This window comes from Chroicocephalus ridibundus, chromosome 2 (assembly GCF_963924245.1).
Source record: "Chroicocephalus ridibundus chromosome 2, bChrRid1.1, whole genome shotgun sequence".
Lineage (NCBI taxonomy): Eukaryota > Metazoa > Chordata > Aves > Charadriiformes > Laridae > Chroicocephalus > Chroicocephalus ridibundus.
The window spans coordinates 169,185,715-169,207,437 of NC_086285.1; the positions used below are offsets into that span (position 1 = coordinate 169,185,715).

The 21,723-nt window shown below is 63.2% G+C and overlaps 1 protein-coding gene across 5 annotated transcripts in view; it reads left to right on the forward strand.

Annotated features, from left to right (window-relative positions):
- Positions 1–21,723, forward strand: part of MROH1 (maestro heat like repeat family member 1) — a 69,133-nt gene that overhangs the window by 20,067 nt on the left and 27,343 nt on the right. For 2 of the 5 annotated variants that reach the window (XM_063327703.1, XM_063327707.1), the window contains exons 10-30: positions 231–309; positions 2,385–2,498; positions 2,804–2,877; positions 3,556–3,675; positions 5,636–5,746; positions 7,019–7,163; positions 7,285–7,325; positions 7,932–8,073; positions 9,790–9,842; positions 10,585–10,692; positions 11,777–11,896; positions 13,228–13,350; positions 14,272–14,418; positions 14,595–14,621; positions 15,868–15,990; positions 16,490–16,569; positions 17,502–17,637; positions 18,915–19,010; positions 19,529–19,633; positions 19,758–19,893; positions 21,359–21,471. In XM_063327703.1, coding sequence (XP_063183773.1) covers positions 231–309; positions 2,385–2,498; positions 2,804–2,877; positions 3,556–3,675; positions 5,636–5,746; positions 7,019–7,163; positions 7,285–7,325; positions 7,932–8,073; positions 9,790–9,842; positions 10,585–10,692; positions 11,777–11,896; positions 13,228–13,350; positions 14,272–14,418; positions 14,595–14,621; positions 15,868–15,990; positions 16,490–16,569; positions 17,502–17,637; positions 18,915–19,010; positions 19,529–19,633; positions 19,758–19,893; positions 21,359–21,471 — 2,193 coding nt within the window. The remainder of the gene's footprint in view (positions 1–230; positions 310–2,384; positions 2,499–2,803; positions 2,878–3,555; positions 3,676–5,635; positions 5,747–7,018; positions 7,164–7,284; positions 7,326–7,931; positions 8,074–9,789; positions 9,843–10,584; positions 10,693–11,776; positions 11,897–13,227; positions 13,351–14,271; positions 14,419–14,594; positions 14,622–15,867; positions 15,991–16,489; positions 16,570–17,501; positions 17,638–18,914; positions 19,011–19,528; positions 19,634–19,757; positions 19,894–21,358; positions 21,472–21,723) is intronic. The other 3 variants (XM_063327704.1, XM_063327705.1, XM_063327706.1) reach the window with 3 other exon arrangements.

Genomic DNA, 21,723 nt, shown 5'->3' on the forward strand with positions numbered 1-21,723 from the left:
CCAAGTGGGTTCCCACGAGGTGACTCCACCTGCTGTGGAAACCCCGCTCTGGGCATCCGTGTCCTGGGATGCCGTCGCCCCCCTCCCAACCCCAGCCCAGGGCTTTCTCTGTCCCAAATCTCGGCGCCGTGCCCATTGCCGAGCACCGCTCTGCCTCTCCGGGGCTGGATCCGAGCCTGCCGGCGCCCGTTCCGGGTAACGTCCCTGACCACCGGCTTTTTCTCCACCAGATTTGCGCTCCTGCGGATCCCGCCGTCCCCCTGACGGTTAAAAATCACACCGAGGTACTTCGATGCTTCACCGTCCTGGGTAAGGGATGAGGCAGCGTGGCTGTCCCCAAGCCCCGGCAGAGGTTTGGGTGTGCTGCGCCGTGGCTCGGGGGGGGAGTCCTGGCGCTTCGTGGTCCTTTTCCTGAAAGGAGGGGGTAGCCGGGGGGTGGTCGGGCTCTTCTCTCAAGGAACAGGCCACAGGACAAGAGGGAACGGCCTCCAGTTGCGCCAGGGCAGGTTTAGGATGGATATTGGGGAAAATTCCTTCATGGAAAGGGTTGTCAGGCGTTGGAAGAGGCTGCCCAGGGCAGTGCGGGAGTCGCCGTCCCCGGAGGGATGGAAAAGCCGGGCAGACGCGGCGCTTAGAGATGAGGTTTCGCGATGGGTTTCGGCAGCGTTGGGTTGATGGTTGGACTGGGTGATCTGAAAGGTCCCTTCCAACCTCATCGAATCATGGAATCATGGAATCTTCCTGGTTGGAAAGGACCTTTGAGATCATCGAGTCCCAAAACAACCAGCGTTGGGTTGATGGTTGGACTCCATGACCAACCAACCTACGGTCCCTGCCACTAGAGCGTGCGACCTCAACCGTTCTCTGATTCGACGTTTGTTCCCCCTGGTCTCAGCGGGGCTTCGGGGACGTGGTGGACATCTCTTCGCCGTGTGGGGAGACGGGAAGGGGGGGAGGGTGGTGTTTTCTGTCCCCTTCTAAGCCCATGGCGTCAGGCTTGCGGAAGGCAGTAGCTTTGCCGCCGCCTTTGCCTTGCTTCGGGGAGAGCATCCCACGCCGGAGCTCCTCGAGGAAAAGCACGGGGCCAGCTCCGTTCCCCCTTGGAGCTCCTCGCTGGCTTCAGGCCTGGTCGTCCCCTTCCCAGGGACCTTCCCAAAAGCTCCTGGTTCCGTTTCAGAGGTTTTCTCGGAGCCTTTATGAGCTGTGCCAACCCACTGAGACCTCTCCGGGTCCCGCAGCCGGGGGCAGTTGGTGTAGTTTGGCTTTGGGGACACTCTGCTCGTCTGTCCTCCTGGTTGCTGTATCTCGCGTGTACAGCTCATGCAGTTGTTATTGCGGGTTGCTGCAACCGTTCGGAGCCCAGAGGGGTCCCCGACGGCCGGACGGGGCAGGAGATGTGGGCTGACACACGGCGTAAGCGTCCCCAGCCCACGCATGGAGCTCTGTGGATGGAGCCCTGCCTCCCCCCGGGAGCTTTGGCTGGGGGACGCCCAGGTAACGGGCCACGGGACAAGAGGGAACGGCCTCCAGTTGCGCCAGGGCAGGTTTAGGATGGATATCGGGGAAAATTCCTTCGCGGAAAGGGTTGTCGGGCGTTGGAAGAGGCTGCCCAGGGCAGTGGGGGAGTCGCCATCCCCGGAGGGATGGAAAAGCCGGGCAGACGCGGCGCTTAGAGATGAGGTTTCGCGATGGGTTTCGGCGGCGTTGGGTTGATGGTTGGACTGGGTGATCCGAAAGGTCCCTTCCAACCTCGACCGGTCTAGGCTTTGGCTCTCCCCGCTGAACGGCCGTGGCACCGACGGGGACGCGTGTGCCATTGCCAGAAAAAGACTCCCAGGGGCGCGCCGCGCTGCTGCCGAGTCACAGTTGAGGCGCTTCCCTTCCCTGCTAAACATTCGGGAAGGCAAACCTGGAGCCGAGCCGCCTTTGCCTGAGCCGTCTTCAAGCTGCCCGGCTCCGGAGCAATCCCGTCCCTCCCCCAGACGTACCTCCCGAATGCCCACGAGCGTTGCTCCAATTCCGGCGTCCGCAGCGCAGGCTGGTTTTCTTTTTAACAACTCAAAACGTTTTGACAGCCGGGGGCAGCGCTTGTTGGCAGGCGTAACCGCAACTCCTTCGGCTCCCCGGCGAGCGCAGGAAATGCGCTGAAAGGGCCGGAGAAAAACTCGGGTCTGGGTGCGAAGAGCAGGATAGGGGGCGGGGGGGGGCCGGTTAGCGCGGGGTGACATGGCAGCAGGCAAAGCCCCGTCGCCCGTGGGGGACGTGCGGGGTGGGATGGGGTTGCCCGAGTCTCTCGGCTCGGGTGCCGTCCCCCCCTGTCCCGTCCCCCCGCCCCGGGGACGCCCTGCATCCCGCATCCCTGACGCTTGGTTCGGCTCCCGCAGCCTGCTCCTTCCCTGACCGCGTGCTGGCCTTCCTCCTCCCCAAGCTGGAGAGCAGCAACGAGAGGACGCGCGTGGGGACGCTCCTCATCATGAGACAGATCATCAACAGCGCCCGTGAGTACCGGGGCGGCCGCAAGCCGGGTCTCGAAGCCGGACGGTGGCGAGAGGCTCCAGGTTGGCTTTCGCCTTCCACCGATGGGTCCCTTTCCATCAGCCCCCCACCTTCCCCCCCCCGCTGGAACTCGGGATGAGAAAAATCCGTCCTTGGCTGCGGGGTGAGGGGAGAAGGAAACCAGCCTGGTGGCCCCCACCCCGGCCCCGTCAGGGAAGGGGGGTGTTGGGGATCAGCCGCTCTGGCCCCGGCCGCTCGAGAGCGTCGCCGAGCTTCAGGCTCTGTCTGTCTTTTTTTTTTTTCTCAGCCTCTCAAATGGAGATTAAAAAGCCCTTTATTCTGTCGTCCATGAAACTTCCTCTGCAAGACAGCAATAACAAGGTAAGCTGAGCTTCTGCTCTTCCGCGGGGTACCTCGGCGGGGGGGGGGCAGTTGGGGGGGTTATTTCTGGGGCCCCACGCAGCCACGTCGCCTGCTTCTGCCAACCCGGCTGTCCTCTGCCGCCTCCTCCTCTTCCTCGTCTCCCTCCTGCCTGGCGTTTCGGCAGTCCTGCCAACGTGCCCGGAAGATACTCGGCAAGTTTACGGACAGGCCGGGGGACGGAGGGATGGAGAGCAGCCCTGAGAGAAGGGGTTTTGGGGGTGCTGGGGGGAAAAGCTGACCGTGGGCCGGCACCGTGCGCTGGCGGCAAAGAAAGTCTCCGGGGAGACTTTCCAGCCCCTTCCAATCCCTCAAGGGGCTCCGGGAAAGCTGGGGAAGGGGCTCTGGATCACGGAAGGGAGCCACGGGACGAGGGGGAAAGGTTTTAAACCGAAAGAAGGGAGATTGAGATGAGATATCTCTCCCCACTGTCCCGTGCACTGCCGGCTGCTGGCAGAGCCCAAACCCACCTCAGGGCTGTGTAGGACCCGAAATAACATTCCCCGCTACCGAGGAGGAGGAGGAGGCGGTGAAGGCAGCTGTGAGGAAGACCCTGCAGCGGGCAGAAAACCCCCTCCCCCCCAGCTCGCGGCTTCTCCCCTCGGCCCCGCGCCGACGCCGCTCTGCCCGTCCGTGCAGGTGAAGCGGGCGGTGGTGCAGGTGATCAGCGCCATGGCTCACCACGGCTACCTGGAGCAGCCCGGCGGCGAGGCCATGATGGAGTTCCTCGTCCGGCAGTGCGCCCTGCCTTCCGACGCGGTGAGCACCCCCGGGGCGGGTAAAACTCCGAAAGAACGGTACCCGGGTGGGAGCGGGCAAGTGCCGGGCTGTAGCTGTGTTTATAACAGTTCTTATTGCAACAGCAGAAGGACGCGGAGGTGTCGGAGCGGGGGCCGGAGGAGGCCCCGGAGATGCCGGGAGGGCTGGAGCCCCTCTGCTGGGAGGACAGGCTGAGAGAGCTGGGGGGGTTCAGCCTGGAGAAGAGAAGGCTCCGCGGAGACCTTCCAGCCCCTTCCAGGCCCTCAAGGGGCTCCGGGAAAGCTGGGGAGGGACTCTGGAGCAGGGAGGGGAGCCACGGGACGAGGGGGAAGGGTTTTAAACCAAAAGAGGGGAGATTGAGGTTAAAAATAAGGCAGAAATTCTCCACGATGAAGCTGGTGAGCCCCTGGCCCAGGTTGCCCCGAGAAGCTGTGGCTGCCCCATCCCTGGAGGGGTTCAAGGCCAGGTTGGCCGGGGCTTTGGGCAACCAGGTCTAGTTGAAGATGTCCCTGCCCAGGGCAGGGGGTGGCACTGGGTGGCCTTTGATGGTCCCTTCCCACCCAAACCATTCCGTGATGCTGCGATTTGGGCAGCCCAAGCCTCTGGAGGGGCAGTGCGCCCCTGCAGAGCTCTCCCATCCAGCCTCTGGCCACCTCTGTCCCCAGCAGAGCGGTGCAGGCGGCAGAAGCCTTTGCGCTTCGTTCTCCTTCTCCTGCGGCCTCTCGACCCTGACCCCTGCCCAGAGCATCCTTTGCTCTAGGACCAAAGCGTCGGAATGAACCGCACCCCCACGGTTCTGTCCTCGCGGGGGGCTCCGCGCCTCGGACCCTCAGGATGTCCCTCTTGCCGTCCCCACCGCCCCGGCCCTCACGCAGCAGCACCGCAGCTCCATCCCCCTCTTTTCCGTGGTGGTGTGCTGTGGTTCCCGCCTCTGGAGCAAGGAGGAGCTGGGACAAACCACAGGAGCAGGAGAGACGCCGTTGGGACATGCTGTCCCTGCATCTCCCTGCAGCCGAAGGGTGCCAGGCGGGACTCGGGGGCAGCGCTGGCAGGACCGCCACGTCCCACCTCCAGCCCCGTTTGTCCAGCTGGGCTACGGGACCGTGGGCACAACTGAAACCGCCCGTTTTCCCTCAAAGAGGAGCTGGGGCGATGCTTTGGGGTGCAGGAGCTCTGGAGCCCCTCTGAGCTCCGTGTCCGGAGAAGGGCAACGGAGGTGGCGAGGGGTTCTGGAGAAGGAGGAGAAGGGTCTGGAGAACTTGTGAGGAGCGGCTGAGGGAGCTGGGGGTGTTCAGCCTGGAGAAAAGGGGGCCGAGGGGAGACCTTCTCGCTCTCCGCAGCTCCCTGAAAGGAGGGGGCAGCCAGGGGGGGTCGGGCTCTTCTCCCAAGGAACAGGCCACGGGACAAGAGGGAACGGCCTCCAGTTGCGCCAGGGCAGGTTTCGGATGGATATCGAGGAAAATTCCTTCATGGAAAGGGTTGTCGGGCGTTGGAAGAGGCTGCCCAGGGCAGTGGTGGAGTCGCCATCCCCGGAGGGATGGAAAAGCCGGGCAGACGCGGCGCTTAGAGATGAGGTTTCACGATGGGTTTCGGCAGCGTTGGGTTGGTGGTTGGACTGGGTGATCCGAAAGGTCCCTTCCAACCTCATCGAATCATGGAATCATGGAATCTTCCTGGTTGGAAAGGACCTTTGAGATCATCGAGTCCAAAAACAACCAGCGTTGGGTTGATGGTTGGACTCCATGACCATCCTTCCAACCTGGACCATTCTGTGACTCTGTGGAGCAGATGATGGAGACGGGCCACGAACCAGGAGACTTTTGGGTTCTGCCCGTTCCCTCTCGCCCGCTCTTTGCCAGCCGCGCCGTCTTGGTGACTTGGGAGACCCGTTCTCTGAGGGAGTCACCCAGAGCCACTCCCAGCTGCCTCCGGTGTTGACCTGCGCCCTCCTCTCCTCCAGCAGCCCAAAAAGCAGCCGCCGGATGCCGATGACCTCACTAGTGACAGCGTCCAGAGCATCAGCGTCAATACCCTCTTTCTCCTCAGCACGACCGTGGACAGGATGAACAACGTGAGTCTGTCCAGTCGTCTCCACCTCTGGGGCGGTCGGGGCTGGCCCCAGAGCCCCCATCCGGGCAGTCCCTGCTGGGGGTCCTGCCCTGCCCTGGTGGGCTGGGTTGTCACCACTCCCAAACCCTGGTAGGAGCCATTGCCACTGTCCCCATCCCTCCGAGAGCAGGGTGGAGGTTTGGTTCGGGAAGCCTGTCCTCCCAAGGACCCGTGGGTGCCTTCCCCGGGAGCTTCTCTAAGGTTGGAGCAAGGCAGCGGTGCTGGGAGCCCTCAGCACAGGGGAGACACGGAGGTGTCGGAGCGGGGGCCGGAGGAGGCCCCGGAGATGCCGGGAGGGCTGGAGCCCCTCTGCTGGGAGGACAGGCTGAGAGAGCTGGGGGGGTTCAGCCTGGAGAAGAGAAGGCTCCGCGGAGACCTTCCAGCCCCTTCCAGGCCCTCAAGGGGCTCCGGGAAAGCTGGGGAGGGACTCTGGAGCAGGGAGGGGAGCCACGGGACGAGGGGGAAGGGTTTTAAACCAAAAGAGGGGAGATTGAGATTAAAAATAAGGCAGAAATTCTCCACGATGAAGCTGGTGAGCCCCTGGCCCAGGTTGCCCCGAGAAGCTGTGGCTGCCCCATCCCTGGAGGGGTTCAAGGCCAGGTTGGACGGGGGGCTCGGAGCAACCTGGGCTGGTGGCCACCGGAACCCAGGAGGCCCCCAGAGCACGGCCCCAGAGACGGAGCGGCTTCCCCCGTCCGTAACCCTCAGCAACGTGGGTTGGGAACCTCCTGCGGCGTCCTCTAGAGCAGCCCCGAGCCAGGCCCCCCCTCCAGGGCTTGCTCTTCCCTCCATCTGGGCCACGAGCTCAGCTTTGCGGGAGAAGACGAAGTCTCCGCGCTTGGCGCCGTTGTAGATGGCTTGGCTGATCACGGACGGGGCTCGGAGCAACCTGGTCTAGTTGAAGATGTCCCTGCCCGTTGGACTCGATGGCCTTTAAAGGTCCCTTCCCACCCAAACCATTCCGTGATTCTACGAAAGGGAACGCCCTGGGGCCGGCGCTTCGGTGCTGGGGAGCAGAGCGCAGGCAGGGGTTGGCCTCGATGATCTTAAAAGGTCATTCCCAACCTAAACGCTTCTCGGATTCTCCGAGCTCTCCCTTCCTGAACAAGAGAGCGCTGGCTAAGGGGACTCGGGGATTTTCTCCGTCAGGAAAAGGCCTTTCGCCCGGCATCTCCCCCTCCCATCCCTCCGTCCCGCAGCCGGGCGAGTGCCGTTGCTCTCCTCTTCCCGGCAGGTTCTCTGGCCGTACCTGCTGGAATTCGTGACTCCCGTACAGTTCACCAACGCCCTGACCCCGCTCTGCAAGAGCCTCATGTCTTTGGCCGTGAAGAAGCAAGAGGAGGGAGAAAACGCCTCCCTTATCCGTTACGACCTGAACGGTCAGTGCCAGTCCCCCCCCACCCCCCACCCCATAGCCAAGTCCCCCGTGGGGGGCTCCGCGAGCTCCGCGGCCCTTCGCTGGGTGATGTCGTCTTACCCTTTTTTCCCTTCTTTTTGCAGCAAACCTTCCTTCGCCCTATGCTCTGACGACGAGACTGCTGGTGAGTGGCCTGAAGGCAGAGCTTTTCCTTTCTCCGTCGCGGGCCGAAGCAACCCCCCTCCCTCCCCTGTCCCACGTGGACCAAGAGAAGCCCGCACCGAGCCTGCCCCACTAAATCTCCGGATACGAGTACCCGTCTCCAGAAGCGCCCTACGCCCCTCGGCTTGGAGGCGCTCCCATCCCTTCCCCACGCGGGAGCGTCTCCGGGTAGCTCGGACACCCACTTGGACACCCGGAGCTGCGTACGTGGGGCGCGCCTGAGGTCTCCGGCTGCTCTCGGAGGGGGGGGGGCTTTGAGAAACTGTTCCTCCGCCCCGGGGAGGTCGGGGTTTGCTCCCCTTCGCCCCCGGGAGGAACGCGGGGTTATGGAGAGACGTTCCCTCCTGGCCATGCTTCTCTACCCGCGGCTGGGGCAAAAGGAGGCGGCCGTATTTTCGTCAAGGTGTCGAGATCAATCCCCTCCCGGTTATTGCCTTCCTCGGGGTTTGTTTGGTTTTTTTTTTTGGGGTTTTTTTGGTTTTTTTTTCCTGCCGCGGTTTCTGACTCCCACCCCGCAGATGGCTTTCTCGGCTCTAACGCCCTTTGTTCCGTCCCCCCGACCTTTCAGGTTGTATCCTCCCAGCCCTACGTAGGAGACTGCCGGGGGGCGGCTGCCCTGCGCCTGCTGAACGTGTTGCATTACAGCGTCCACCCCGCGCTGGAGCAGCTCTGGAGCAAGCGGGTCCCTCTCTTGGTGGAGCACATAGAAGGTAGGAAGGGGCCCTCTGCTCGGGAGAAACTGCTGGAGTTCACCTTCTCCAAACTGGGAGCTCAGGGGTGTCCAAGGAGCTGTGGGGACAGGCTGAGAGAGCTGGGGGGGTTCAGCCTGGAGAAGAGAAGGCTCCGCGGAGACCTTCCAGCCCCTTCCAGGCCCTCAAGGGGCTCCGGGAAAGCTGGGCAGGGACTCTGGAGCAGGGAGGGAAGCCACGGGACGAGGGGGAAGGGTTTTAAACCAAAAGAGGGGAGATTGAGATTAAAAATAAGGCAGAAATTCTCCATGATGAAGCTGGTGAGCCCCTGGCCCAGGTTGGCCGGAGAAGCTGTGGCTGCCCCATCCCTGGAGGGGTTCAAGGCCAGGTTGGACGGGGCTCGGAGCAACCTGGGCTGGTTGAAGATCATAGAATCATTTAGGTTGGAAAAGACCCTTGGGATCATTGAGTCCCACCATCAACTCCACTCTACAGAGTTCTCCCCTACACCACATCCCCCACCACCATGTCTAAATGAGTCTTAAACACCTTCAGGGATGGCGACTCCACCACCTCCCCAGGCAGCCCGTTCCCGTGTCCGACCACTCTGTCTGGGAAGAATTTCTTCCTAATGTCCAGCCTGAACCTCCCCGGCTGCAGCTTGAACCCACTCCCTCGTGTTCTATCGCTGGTGACCCGTGAGAAGAGACCAGCCCCAACCTCTCTACAACGGCCTTTCAAGTAGCTGTAGAGAGCGATGAGGTCTCCCCTCAGCCTCCTCTTCCTCACACTAAACAGTCCCAGCTCCTTCCATCGCTCCTCATCAGATTTATTCTCCAGGCCCTTCACCACCTTCGTTGCCCTCCTCTGCCCTCGCTCCAGCACCTCGAGATCTCTCTCGTGCTGAGGTGCCCAGAACTGGACACAAGACTCAAGGGGTGGCCTCACCGGTGCTGAGTACAGGGGGACAATCGCCTCCCTGCTTCTGCTGGTCACACCATTTCTAATACAAGCCAGGATGGCATTGGCCCTCTTGGCCACCTGGGCACACTGCTGGCTCATGTTCGGCCGCGTGTCAATTAGAACCCCCAGGTCCTGTTCCGCCGGGCAGCTCTCCAGCCACACTGCCCCAGGCCTGTACGGCCATGGGGTTGTTGTGGCCCAAGTGCAGGACCCGGCACTTGGCCTTGTTGAAGCTCGTACCGTTGGCGTTGGCCCATCGGTCCAACCTATCCAAGTCTCTCTGTAGAGCCTCCCCGTCCTCATGCAGATCAACGCTCCCGCTGAGCTTCGCGTCATCTGTGAACTTGCTGATGACACGCTCTATGTCCTTATCGAGGTCGTCAGTAAAGACGTTAAACAGAAATGGTCCCAACACCGAGCCCTGAGGGACACCACTTGTGACCGGTTGATGTCCCTGCCCGTTGATGTCCCTGCCCGTTGGCACTCCATGGCCTTTAAATGCCCCTTCCAGCCCAAACCGTGCCGTGACGCTATGAATAAGTACTGCCCGCGTGACCGATGACCCTCGGTCCATCGAAGCTCTCCGAAGAAGCCCCATTTCTTATTTTCCCAAGGACTTTAATCGCCTTTTTAATCAGCGCTGCTTCCTACCAGGAGCGCCCTCGTGCCTCAGGCTTTTAGCCCCGCTGTGTCAAGTACAGGCAGCGTTCGGGGAGGGGGACCCACGAGCGAGGATGCGAAACCGAGTGTCAAAAAAAACCTGCTTTCTCCTAGAGAACACGGAGAAATCCCTGTCCCAGAAGGAGTGGGAAGAGAAGCTGCTGCTGGTGAGGATCCCTGCGCCGGGGAGGCGCCGGGGCGGTGGGGGAGGGCGAGTGGCAACCGCCTCTTGGGCTTGTCAGGTCTTGGCTGGGCTTGCCGGGGCAAGGCGGCAGAGCCCGGGCTGGGTCTCGCCCTTCGCCCACCCTGAGCGTGGCGGGGGAGACGGTCGGTCACTGGATGCCGCGCCGCCACCGCCGCCGCCGCGGGACTTGTGGCTTCGGAAGGGGGGGAGGCAGGTCAGCGCGGAGGGTGAGCCGCGGTTCCTTGCAGGGAAAGCTAAAAAAATGAGTTTTCTGGTCAGGGAACAACGGTCCCGGGCGCGTCTCCCCGCGTAATCGGAGAGCCTTAAAATAGGGCACGGAGAAACGATGAAAAGCGGGCAGGGCTCGTCCCGCTCCTCTGATGGTGGGGGTGCTTGGGTGCAGTTTTTCTTGGAAGAGAAGAAAATGGCCCGTTGCTGGAGGTGGGGAATGGCTGGGTGCCGGCGGGATTCGCTCTGGGGCGGCGGGAGCAGCTGCTTTCCGAAGGGCCCCGGAGCAGCGTCCCGTTGGGCGGGGGTCCGTGCTGGCTCGGGGCAGACGAGGGGCCGGGTTGGGTCTGACACAACCCCCCGCCGCTACACACACACACGCACACCCCCCCCCACCGTGTTTGATTTACGGCGCTGCTCTCGCCCTTCCCGGCTGTGGCTCCTGGCTTAGGCCGCGGCGGGTTTATTCCGACGGCTCTTTTTCCCCCTCCCCGCAGTTCCTCCAGGAGACGCTGGCGGCCGTGGCTGACAACACCTGGATTTGCCATTTCGTCACCGAGATGTGCCGGCAGCTGAACAGCTACAACGGCTTCCCGCTGGAGAAGGTGCCGGGGTGGAGGGGATGGGGATCGAGGGGCTGGCAGTGCCCCTTGCTGCCGCCGCGCCGTCGGCAGGGCTGATCCAACCCTCGGCATGTTTTCCGAAAGCGTCATTCTGCCAACAGCATGGCGCTGGGGAAAAGGGGCGGGAGGAAAGGGGGGGAGGTTAGGAGGGGAGCGAGGTGGCTGGGGAAGGCTTGGAAATGAAACGCTGCTGGGTCCCCAGCCAAATCGCCGGCTGGAGGGGTCCCGGCCAGGCTGTGCTGCTCCGCCTGGTGCCGGCGAGACCCAACTCACGGTCTCCGGAGCTCCGCGAAAACCAGAGCTGGAGCTCCGAGAAACCGGCCGAACCAGGCAAAGAACTCTCTGGTGTAGAAGGGAAGGGACCGACAACGTCCAGCTCTTGGGATCCTCAGCACAGGGGAGACACGGAGGTGTCGGAGCCGGGGCCGGAGGAGGCCCCGGAGATGCTGGGAGGGCTGGAGCCCCTCTGCTGGGAGGACAGGCTGAGAGAGCTGGGGGGGTTCAGCCTGGAGAAGAGAAGGCTCCGCGGAGACCTTCCAGCCCCTTCCAGGCCCTCAAGGGGCTCCGGGAAAGCTGGGGAGGGACTCTGGAGCAGGATGGGGAGCCACGGGACGAGGGGGAAGGGTTTTAAACCAAAAGAGGGGAGATTGAGATTAAAAATAAGGCAGAAATTCTCCATGATGAAGCTGGTGAGCCCCTGGCCCAGGTTGGCCGGAGAAGCTGTGGCTGCCCCATCCCTGGAGGGGTCCAAGGCCAGGTTGGCCAGGGCTTTGGGCAACGTGGTTTCATTGAAGATGTCCCTGCCCATGGCCTTTAGGTGGCCTTTAAAGGTCCCTTCCCACCCAAACCCTTCCGTGATTCTATGAAAGAAGCCGTAAGACTTCTGTCCCGGTGCTCCGAGCGTCCCGGCTGCTTACGGCCGGGCTCCGTCCTGCCCCTTTGCTTGAGGCCACGCGCCCCCAGGGTGCTGCGAGGAGTAATCGGTGCGTGAGCGAGCTCAGCCTGCCTCCGAGGAGGGCTTTCACGGCGGCCGGGGGTGAGGGTAACGCTCCTCTCGCTCTTCCAGAATTTCCTGTATAAATGCATCGGGACGACGCTGGGGGCCTGCGCCAGCAAAGACCTCGTGCAAAAGCAGCTCCAGGAGCTCCTGGAAACAGCCAGATACCACGAGGAGGCAGAAAGGGAGGTAAGGAGGAGTTACGCCAACCATGGGTCATCCCGACGGATCGGGAGGGTTCTACCGCGCCGACCTCTCTTTTTTTCCGCTCCCGCCGTGCCTGGCCTGGGCTCGTACCTGCCGGAGAATGGCTTGTAGGGTGGGGTTGCAGCATCGGGGCGAATGGGCCCCGAAAAGTGACGAGGGGCCGCCTGCGGGAGGGCTCCGAAGCTGGGTGAGATGCAGGAGGTGCCTTGGGGACGCCGTCTCAAGTGACGCGCGGATCCAGAGCGGGACGGGGTGCTGTTTTGCCAGCCCTTTGGCGCGCTGACAGAGCTGCTGCTTCCTGGAGGAAATCACGGAATCACGGAACGGTTTGGGTGGGAAGGGACCTTTAAAGGCCACCAAGTGCCACCCCCTGCCCTGGGCAGGGCCACCTCCCACCAGCCCAGGTGGCTCCGAGCCCCGTCCAACCTGGCCTTGAACCCCTCCAGGGATGGGGCAGCCGCAGCTTCTCCGGGCAACCTGGGCCAGGGGCTCACCCCCCCCCTCAGAAAACCAATTTTCTCCCTTTAGATCTTGTCTGAATCTTCCCTCTTTTGGTTTAAAACTGTCACCCCTCGGCCTATCGTATCGCCCCATGACCCTGCTAAAAACTCATCTCCTCGTGGATGCTTCGCGGCGTTTTCGTCCCCGCCGCCTCAGACCCTCCTTCGCTACCCTGGAGCTGAGCTTAGGGTCGAGCTCTTCCATCCCGGCTACGCTCGCGCTCCGTCTTCGGCTTCTCACGCTCCCCGGCTTCCCTTTGGATTTATCCGAGCCGTTCTGCCCGGCTCCGGCTCCGGCTCCCCACCGCCGAGCGGCTGCCTTTAAGTGCAGCGCAAACACCAGCTCACGGCGCCTGGCTTCCCTCCGGCTTTTACGCCGCTCCGTCAAAGCCTGCTCTTGAATAAACTGTTTATGGAGTTCCAGCCCGGCTCGCTCGCCTTCCCGGAGCTTTAACGGCAAGGCAGGACCCGCTAAAAAAACCCGCTTTGCTCTCGCTTCCAGCCGCAGCGCTCGGCCGGCTTCCCGTCTGCCCGCGGGAGCGGCTGCCGTCTGCCCTCCGGAGAGCGTGCCGGCTCTCCTCCTCCGCTGTCACGTCCATCGTCACCCGGCACGAGGACGACCTTCTTGTGCCCGTTATCCCCTGGAGGCCTCCCCTGCTCCGGGGAGAGGGGAGCGTCGGCTGCCGGGGCTGTTCCCAGCTGGGCACGGCTCAGGTGCCGGGAATTAAACCAATAACCAGGCTCTCTCGAAGCGTCAGCCGGGGCTGGCGGATTAATAGCTTTCCGCTCATGTGTTTTCTCTCCTTCCTCCAGGGACTCGCTTCCTGCTTCGGGATATGTGCCATAAATCACCTGGAGGAAACCCTGGCCAAGCTGGAAGATTTCGTTAGGTCCGACGTCTTCAAGAAATCCGTGGGGCTGTTCAGTATCTTCAAGGTAAGAGCCAAAGGGCCCCCACGCGCCCCGCTGCCACCCAGCCGGCGGCGGCAAGAGGCGTTCGCGCGGGCTTCTTCGGCTCCCGCCTACGCCGGAGCGCTCCTCGGGAAGGGAGGTAATACCCTCCGCCTCTCCAGAGGCGCTCTTGGCGTCGGAGGCCGCCTCGGCGTTAGCTCCCAGCTCCCAGCCGCGCGCCGACTCCCGTCCCGGGGAAGCCGCTGGCTTGCTGGGTGGGCTCCAGGGAGCTCAAACTCGGCTTCTGCACTTGCACTCTCGCCCACCTCGGTGCCGTCCCCGAGAGGCTCCCGCAGCCGCCCCAGGAGAGCCCAAGGAGGGTGTTTCGTAGCCCCAGCGACCGGCAGCGAAAGCTTTTCCTCCGATTTTCTGCCCCAGGCGGACGTTTTGGTTCCCGGTCTCTTGAGACGGGGGTCCCCGAGCTCGGGAGCTGGCTGGGGGCGGGGAGCCCTTGTCCCTGCCCCTGGGGCCGTGGGACGGGGCAGGTGAAGCCTTTCAGCGGCGCTGGTTTGATGGGCCGTTGATTTCCCGCCGGGTAGTTAACCGGCAGTTAACCTGGTTAACTCGGCCGGGCTCAGGCGCTCGCCCGCAGGGCTCTGACGGGTAACGCTCGATGACAATCCGGGGCTGGTGCCTCCGACAGAGACCTGCCTTTTAGTTCAGCTCCCGCGGCGGGGGGGGGGGGGCACCTGACGATGCTCCATCGGGGCTCCGGAGGTCGCAGCCCCCACCAAAAGGACGGGAAACAAAGGTCCAAAACCCACTCAGAGGGACCCTGCCTTGATGGGGGGGGGCACCTTCGGCCGGTCGGGCGGACCCTGCAGGAACCATCTCCTCGTGAGACCCCCCCCCCACCCCCCCGCCCCGTTCCCCCCGCCTCCCCTCCGTTAACGTCTGCTCCGACAGGACCGTAGCGACAACGAAGTGGAGAAAATAAAGAGCACCCTCATCCTCTGCTACGGGTACGTAGCTGTGTCCGCGCCCAAGGAGCTGGTGCTCTCCAGGATCGAAGCAGACATCCTGAAGAACATCTTCCAGTACTTTAACACCAAGGTGAGCCGCTGGGATTCTCCGGAGAGGGGAGAGCACACCCCGGGGCGAACTGGAACAGCCGGGCTGTTCTGGATGGGGTCCCGCTTGGGACCTGCCGGTGGCTCCTGGGAGAAGGTCGTTCCCCGCCGAGTCCGCTCGTTCATCGCTAATGTGTCTTATTTTTTTCACTCGTTCAGGTTCTGGGGATAAAGGTAGAAACCAAGGTACAGTGTGAGGCCTTAAATCTGAGCTCCTCTCTGCTCTTTCCTGCCCTCTCTGTCCGCCTCTCGCTCTGGGTTCCCCTCGAGAGCAGCTCGCGGGGCGGCACCGGGAGAGAGCCGCTGGAGCCGCTGCTCCTGGCCCCCGACCTCCCCATCCCGCTCCTCCCCGCCTGGAACCGCTGCCCCGAAAGTGCCGAAACTCACAGCGGAGGGGAAGAGAAAAAGGCGTTGGGGTTTTTTTTTTTTTTTTGGGGGGGAGGTTTTTTTGGGGTTTTGTTTGGTTTTTTTTTTTTTTTGCCAGGACGGGAGCCGTCGGTTGGAAGCGTGGCTCGGGGAAGGGGTGGGGGGCGCAGCCCCGCAGCCTGTCGCCTTCCTCCCGTTCTGCCGAAGCCGTGCTTTTCCTACGAGCTCGGGGCGGCTGGAGCTCGCAGAGGCGTCCCCGGGAGGGAACGAGCCGGTTTGGGCTCGGGGTTTTTTGCCCGGGTACGGCGCGATGCTCGTCTCTCCGTCCTCGTGCTCGGCCGGGGAATCTCCGGGATTCCGAGAGACCGAGCTGCGACCTTCCGCTCAGCTAAAACCCACTCAGCTGATTTTTCCTGCTTTCCCCCCGGCCCCGGGGGGGGAACGAGGGGCTGTGTTTTTCTGTTTGCTCTTTGCAAAAGCCGAACAAGAAAAATGGCCTTTGTCAAGTGGAAGGGTCAGGCCAAGGGCTCCTTCTCCCGGCTCCACTAATGCGTTTTCCTTCTGGGCTCCCGCTGGCACTAACAGCTTCCGCAGAGCGTCTCCGGCCCCGGAGCCGGGGATCTTCTCGCTTAGACCCTCCCCTGGTCCCGGACCCTCCCGAGGGGCTCACCTGAGGGCGAGGGGAACGCTTTTAAACGGGGTTGTTCTCCTCCCGACCCCGCGTCCGCTGTCCCAGACCCTCGAGCCGGGCGGGAGGAATTGGCTCCCGCCAACTTCCGGAGTCGTCCCCGCTCGACGGGGAGGACGGAGACCTGGAGGATTGTCCTCGTCCCGATGTTCCAGCTGGGACAGGGTGCCCCTTTGTGCTCCCCCCGGCCACCAGACGCTGTGACGGGGATGAAGAGCAGAGAGCTGAGGCCGCACGCTGCTCATGGCGCCGGCCACGCTGTCGTGCTCGGCCCAAGCACCGGTTTGGTTGGAGGGTGGGAGGGAGGGAGGGAATGGCGAGTTAACGGTCGTGCGCCGAAGCCTGGTCTTCGCTTCTCACGCTGAGTTCCGCTCTCAGGACCTGACCCTGAAGCTCTGCCTCATCCGGAGCATCTGCATGATCAGCCAAGCCATCTACAACGGCGCCAAGTGCGGAGACTTCGTCTTCTCCCGCAAAGCTGAGCTCGTGGCCCAGATGGTGGTAAGAGCAAGCCCTGGAGGGGGGGCCTGGCTCGGGGCTGCTCTAGAGGACGCCGCAGGAGGTTCCCAACCCACGTTGCTGAGGGTTACGGACGGGGGAAGCCGCTCCGTCTCCGGGGCCGTGCTCTGGGAGCCTCCTGGGTTCCGGTGGCCACCAGCCCAGGTTGCTCCGAGCCCTCGTCCAACCTGGCCTTGAACCCCTCCAGGGATGGGGCAGCCACAGCTTCTCGGGGCAACCTGGGCCAGGGGCTCACCAGCTTCAGAGCAAAGAATTTGTGGCAGTGGGCGACGGTGCCGCGTCTCCGTGGCCGTGGCGGGGGGTGTTGTGCAGGATTCGGGGATGTCGGGGTAACGCGCCGTGGCTCCTGGCTTGCTCTCCGGGGGAAGGCTGGGCTTGGGGACAGCAGAGTCCCGTCCCCCCCCCGACAAAGCTCGGCCTGTGCCCAGAGCGGGACGGGGGCTGGATGTGACCGTAACCGTCGCCGCCTTCTGCCTTCCAGGAGTTCATAAAAGCCGAGCCGCCGGAAGCGATGCGGACGCCAGTTCGGCAGCGAGCGATGATCACCTGCACTTACCTGGTGTATCCTTCTTCTTTCCGCCACCATTCACAGAATTTTGGGGTCGGGAACGACCTCGGGAGATCACCTCGTCCCACCCCCCCACCCCCACTCCAGAGCAGGGGCACCCAGAGCAGGTTGGATGCGTCCAGGCAGGGTTTGGGATGTCTCCGGAGACGGAGACTCCCCCACCTCCCTGGGCAGCCTGTGCCAGGGCTCTGCTGCCCTCAAAGTCAAGAAGTTCCTCCTCACGTTGAGATGGAGCTTCCCATGCTCAAGTTTGTGCCCGTTACCCCTTGTCCTGTCCCCGGGCACCACTGAGAAGAGCCTGGCCCCGTCCTCCTGACACCCCCCCTTGAAGTATTTATCAGCGTTGATAAGGTCCCCCCTCAGCCGTCTTTTTTCCAGCCTAAAAAGACCCAAATCCCTCAGCCTTTCTCCATCAGAGAGGTGTTCCATCCCCTCAGCATCTCGGTAGCCCTTTGCCGTCCCTTCCCCAGCAGTTCCCTGTCCTTCTTCATCCGGGGAGCCCCAAACTGGACCCAGTTCTCCAGACGTGGCCTCACTGGAGGAAGAGCGGAGGGGGAGAATGACACACACCACCCCCCCCTCCCCGCCTCCACCTGCCAGCCCTCCCCCTGCGCTCTCGGGCTCCGTTTTCGTTGGGCTCGAGGCAGTAAACGTTCCTTATTCCGAGCAGGGCCAAGGGCACGGCGCTCCGGGTGACGCTAAGATGACTTTCTGAGCCCCCGGTTTAAAAATACTCAGCCCGTCCCGGCTCCTGACACGGATACTGGGAACGCTCTGCCCGCTTCCGATTAAAGCCCCTGCCGCTTAGCGTAGAGTCAAGTCAGCGGGAAGGCTTATTAAAAATCCCCGTTCCCAGCTTCGCCAGGTGAAAAGCGCTCCCGGAGCGCTCCGTAGCATCCGTGTCGCTTCCTTAACTTGGGATCAGCGTCCTGGAGCCCCACCTCAGCGACCCCGACAGGACGGAGCTGATCGATACCTGCCTGGCCGGCGTGCTGGCCCTTCCGCCGCCGGAACCGGCGAAGGAGAGGGAGGAGAACGGAGGCGATGCCTCCCACAAAGAGGTGCGGCGCCCGGCCGAGGCGGGCGGCGAGTTGCCCGCGTCGCCGGGATGCTCGCCGGGAGTTAGGCGCTGGCGGCCCGAAAGCCCCAGGCGGAGTTTGGCATCGGGTCGCGCGGCGGCTTTGTTCTGCGGCGCGAGGACGTCGGGTTTCGATGCCGTTTCCCAGTCCCGGGCTTGGGGAGGAGGAGGGGGGAAGGTTGCGTTGGCTCCAGCGTCTCCCTGGCAGGGCATCAGCCGTGGGAAAAGGGCCCGTTTTCGATTCGGCTGGGCATCTCGGGGGGCGGGGGGGGGGGCTGTGACCGGGGTTGGGGGTTGCGGGGGGGTGCGAAGCAAGCTGCGCCGCTTCCCCCGCTCATTTATCTCTTGAAAAAGCCTGGCCCTTCCGCGCGCGCTGATAGCGAGCGAGAAAATACGAGCTTATCAGCAAGTCCAAATGCTGCTAATAAGAGCACGAAGTCCCTCGGGGAGCGGGGGGGGGGGGTAGGAAATAAAAATCAAATGATCCTGGAAACCCCGCAGGGTAGAAGGGGCCTTTACGTAAACTGGCTTTTGAAAGGCTGCAGCTGCTCCTCCGTCGCGGTTGAGCGCTTAATGAAGGAAAATAACGTGCCGCTAATGAAGTTGTTGCAGCTGCCGGGTGGCCGCGGAGCAGCCTCCGAGCTCCGCCGCGTCCCTCCGCCGCTGCTGCGGCGACGTCCGGGGGCGCCCACCGTCCCCGGCTAGCGTTTGCAGGCATCTGGCCCCCAAATTTAAGTTAATTAATCATTTTCTCCTTCCCTCCCGTCCTACGAAGTTTTGTAGCTTTGATTTTTTTTTTTTTTTTTTTTTGTTGGGGGTTGGGGGGGAGTTTATTCCCAAAATAAGTCCCGGAAGGAAAGTGTAAGCGTCTCTCAAAGGGCTCGTTCAGACTGGGCTCGCTGGAATTTATCCCCAAGTGGGAGAAAGGAGCAGATTCCCTTCCGGAAAATCCGCGCTGAAGCATTTGATCCGGCCGCTCGGCCCAGACCGCTGGTGGCCACCGCTCCGCCGAGTCCCACCGCCCGCCCGGCACTTCCAGGCCGGGTGGATTTTTGCCAAACTGGGTTTCAGCTCCTGCTGCGTTTCCCCGCGGGGGTTGGAAGTGGCCGCGTCTCGGCACCCCCCAACGCCTGGGAGAATCCTCCCAGCTGAGAACGGGAGCGGAGAGAGAGCCCTTGCCCTCCTCGCCCGCCCGGGGCCGGCTCCGCGGGATGAGGGCGCGGGGCTTGGCCTGGCTCGTGATCCCTCGTTCCTCCTTAGGTGCTGTATGGCGACACCCTCAGCGCCCTTAAAGACCTGCTGAAGAGCCTCCTGCAGAGGAACTTGACCCCCCACGGGCTGCAGGACATGTTTGCGGTAGGCGCCGCCTGGTTTTTGGTGGGTTCTTTCGGGGAGACGCGGGGTGTCGACCCGAGGTCGCGAGGCTGAAGAAGGCTTCGGACGCCGGGTGGGAAGCGGCGAGGCTGGTCCTCGCTTCCGCCCGTGACGTTGAGGTCCAGCGTGACCCTCCCGCGGAGGCCGGGCGCGCGGCGCGGCTGGTCCCGGCGCGGTGCTCGCCCTGCCCGCGTGGGGCGAGCTCCGCGGGGGAGCAAGGAGGCGGTTGCCCCTTTTGGGCATCCCCGGCGGTGCCCGAGAAGGGTGGCCAGCCATGTGGCTGAGGGGGAGGTCTCACCAGGAGGCAGAGACCCCCCCCCGCCCCCGTCCTCCTGGAGATGAAGCCAGGATAAGCCGGTGGGGTCAGGGCCGCGGTTGCCACGCGCGGGCAAACGGCGGGTCGCTGGGCTGAAGGGCGCCTTGGCCGCGCGGGGCAGAGCAGCCGAGCTCCTGCTCTCCTTTCTGATGCTTCCCCACCCCCCCATCCCCGACCCCCGCAGCATTTAGGCCCCTGGATCAAGTCGAACAAGGAACACGAGCGGCAGCGGGCGGTGGAGGTCAGCGCCGCCTTGCTGGAATTCTACCTGAGCAAGCTGAACGTCAGCGTAAGTTGAACCCTGAGCTCGAGCGCGTGGTGGTTCCTCCTGCTGCCGCCGGCCTTGCTGGGGCTCCTGCGGGCCGTCCCCGGGCTCTCCTGGCCAGCGTCGCCTGCGTTTGTCACCCCTACAGACCGTCATCCCCTTCTACAACCTCGGCGTCCTGATCGCCCTCTTCTCCCCGCGTTGCTCCGACTCCCTGGCCAGCGTTCGCCAGGACGCCGTCGACTGCGTCTACTGCCTGCTCTACATCCAGCTCTGCTACGAAGGTGGGTGCTTTCGATGCTCGGGCGGTGGGTGCCGGCACAGGAACCCTCCTTCTCCGCAGCCCGGCGGAGGGTTGCATGTCCCATCCCTCCACGGACACGATCCCGAAGGTAACAAACGCGGATTGCTGGTGGAGAATGGCCTTCAGCGCCCCGGAGATGCCGGGAGGGCTGGAGCCCCTCTGCTGGGAGGACAGGCTGAGAGAGCTGGGGGGGTTCAGCCTGGAGAAGAGAAGGCTCCGCGGAGACCTTCCAGCCCCTTCCAGTCCCTCAAGGGGCTCCGGGAAAGCTGGGGAGGGACTCTGGAGCAGGGAGGGGAGCCACGGGACGAGGGGGAAGGGTTTTAAACCAAAAGAGGGGAGATTTGAGATTAAAAATAAGGCAGAAATTCTCCATGATGAAGCTGGTGAGCCCCTGGCCCAGGTTGCCCAGAGAAGCTGTGGCTGCCCCATCCCTGGAGGGGTTCAAGGCCAGGTTGGACGGGGCTTTGGGCAACCTTATCTAGTTGAAGGTGTCCCTGCCTAGGGCAGGGGGTTGGAACTAGATGGCCTTCAAGGTCCCTTCCCGCTCCAACCGGTCTGTGATTCTACGTTGTTCTCCGCGCCGGCGCGGGAGGGGTTTCACGGGCTCTCGCTCCAAGGCTTTGAGTGTGGCCCAGCAGGTTTCCGAGCCCTGCCGTTCAGCCCGCTCGTTCTCCCTCTCTCCGGGAGAGGTCAGCCCTTCCCTTCAGATGGTTTGAGCGGAGCCGCAGAAAAGCGCAGCCCTTGCAGCGCCAGGAGAGGACTTTGCCTGGGTCCCGCTCTCCAGAGCGGCGCGGCTCCGTCTGGCCCTTGGCAGCAGCAGCTTCGGTTTCTTGGCTCCTTGTCCATCGGGGCAACCCCAAGCACGGATCCAGGCTGGGGATGGAGGGATGGAGAGCAGCCCTGAGAGAAGGGCTTGGGGGGGCTGGGGGCGGGGGGAAAAAGCTGCCCATGAGCCGGCACCGTGCGCTGGCAGCACAGAAAGTCTCCAGAGAGACCATGGAGCCCCTTCCAGTCCCTCAAGGGGCTCCGGGAAAGCTGGGGAGGGACTCTGGAGCAGGGAGGGGAGCCACGGGACGAGGGGGAAGGGTTTTAAACCAAAAGAGGGGAGATTGAGATTAAAAATAAGTCAGAAATTCTCCACGATGAAGCTGGTGAGCCCCTGGCCCAGGTTGCCCCGAGAAGCTGTGGCTGCCCCATCCCTGGAGGGGTTCAAGGCCAGGTTGGCCGGGGCTTTGGGCAACCAGGTCTAGTTGAAGATGTCCCTGCCCAGGGCAGGGGGTGGCACCGAGTGGCCTTTAAAGGTCCCTTCCCACCCAAACCCTTCGGTGATTCCTGAAATCTGGGCCAGCTCGCCAGTAAAACCCGGCTCCCTGCAGTACGTGGAGGTCTCTCTTGGGTGTAAAACACGAGGAATGCTGCTCCCTGAACGCTCCCTCTGAATCCAGGTTTCGCCCGGGATCACCGAGATGAGATGGTGGAGGGGCTGAAAGCTCTGAAGAAAGGCCTGGAGGAGCCCGACTTCACCGTTCTCTTCCGCACCTGCAACAACATCGCCATGGTAAGGTGGAGCGCGGCCCTGGTCTTCGCAGGCCGGTGGAGCTGTGGAGTGGGAGCCGCGGGGGACTTGATGCTTCTTCCGTTCCGACCAGCCACGTGGTCTGGAGGCTCCTGGGGAGCCCCGGTCTTGCACCAGTGTCTTGGTTTGAGGACCAAACCACGACAACCAGCAGAGAAACCACCGCGCTCTTCTCTCCTTCAGCTGGAGAGTCCTCCTGGCCTGGCCGGGGGATGCTCAGAGCAGTTCAGCCCC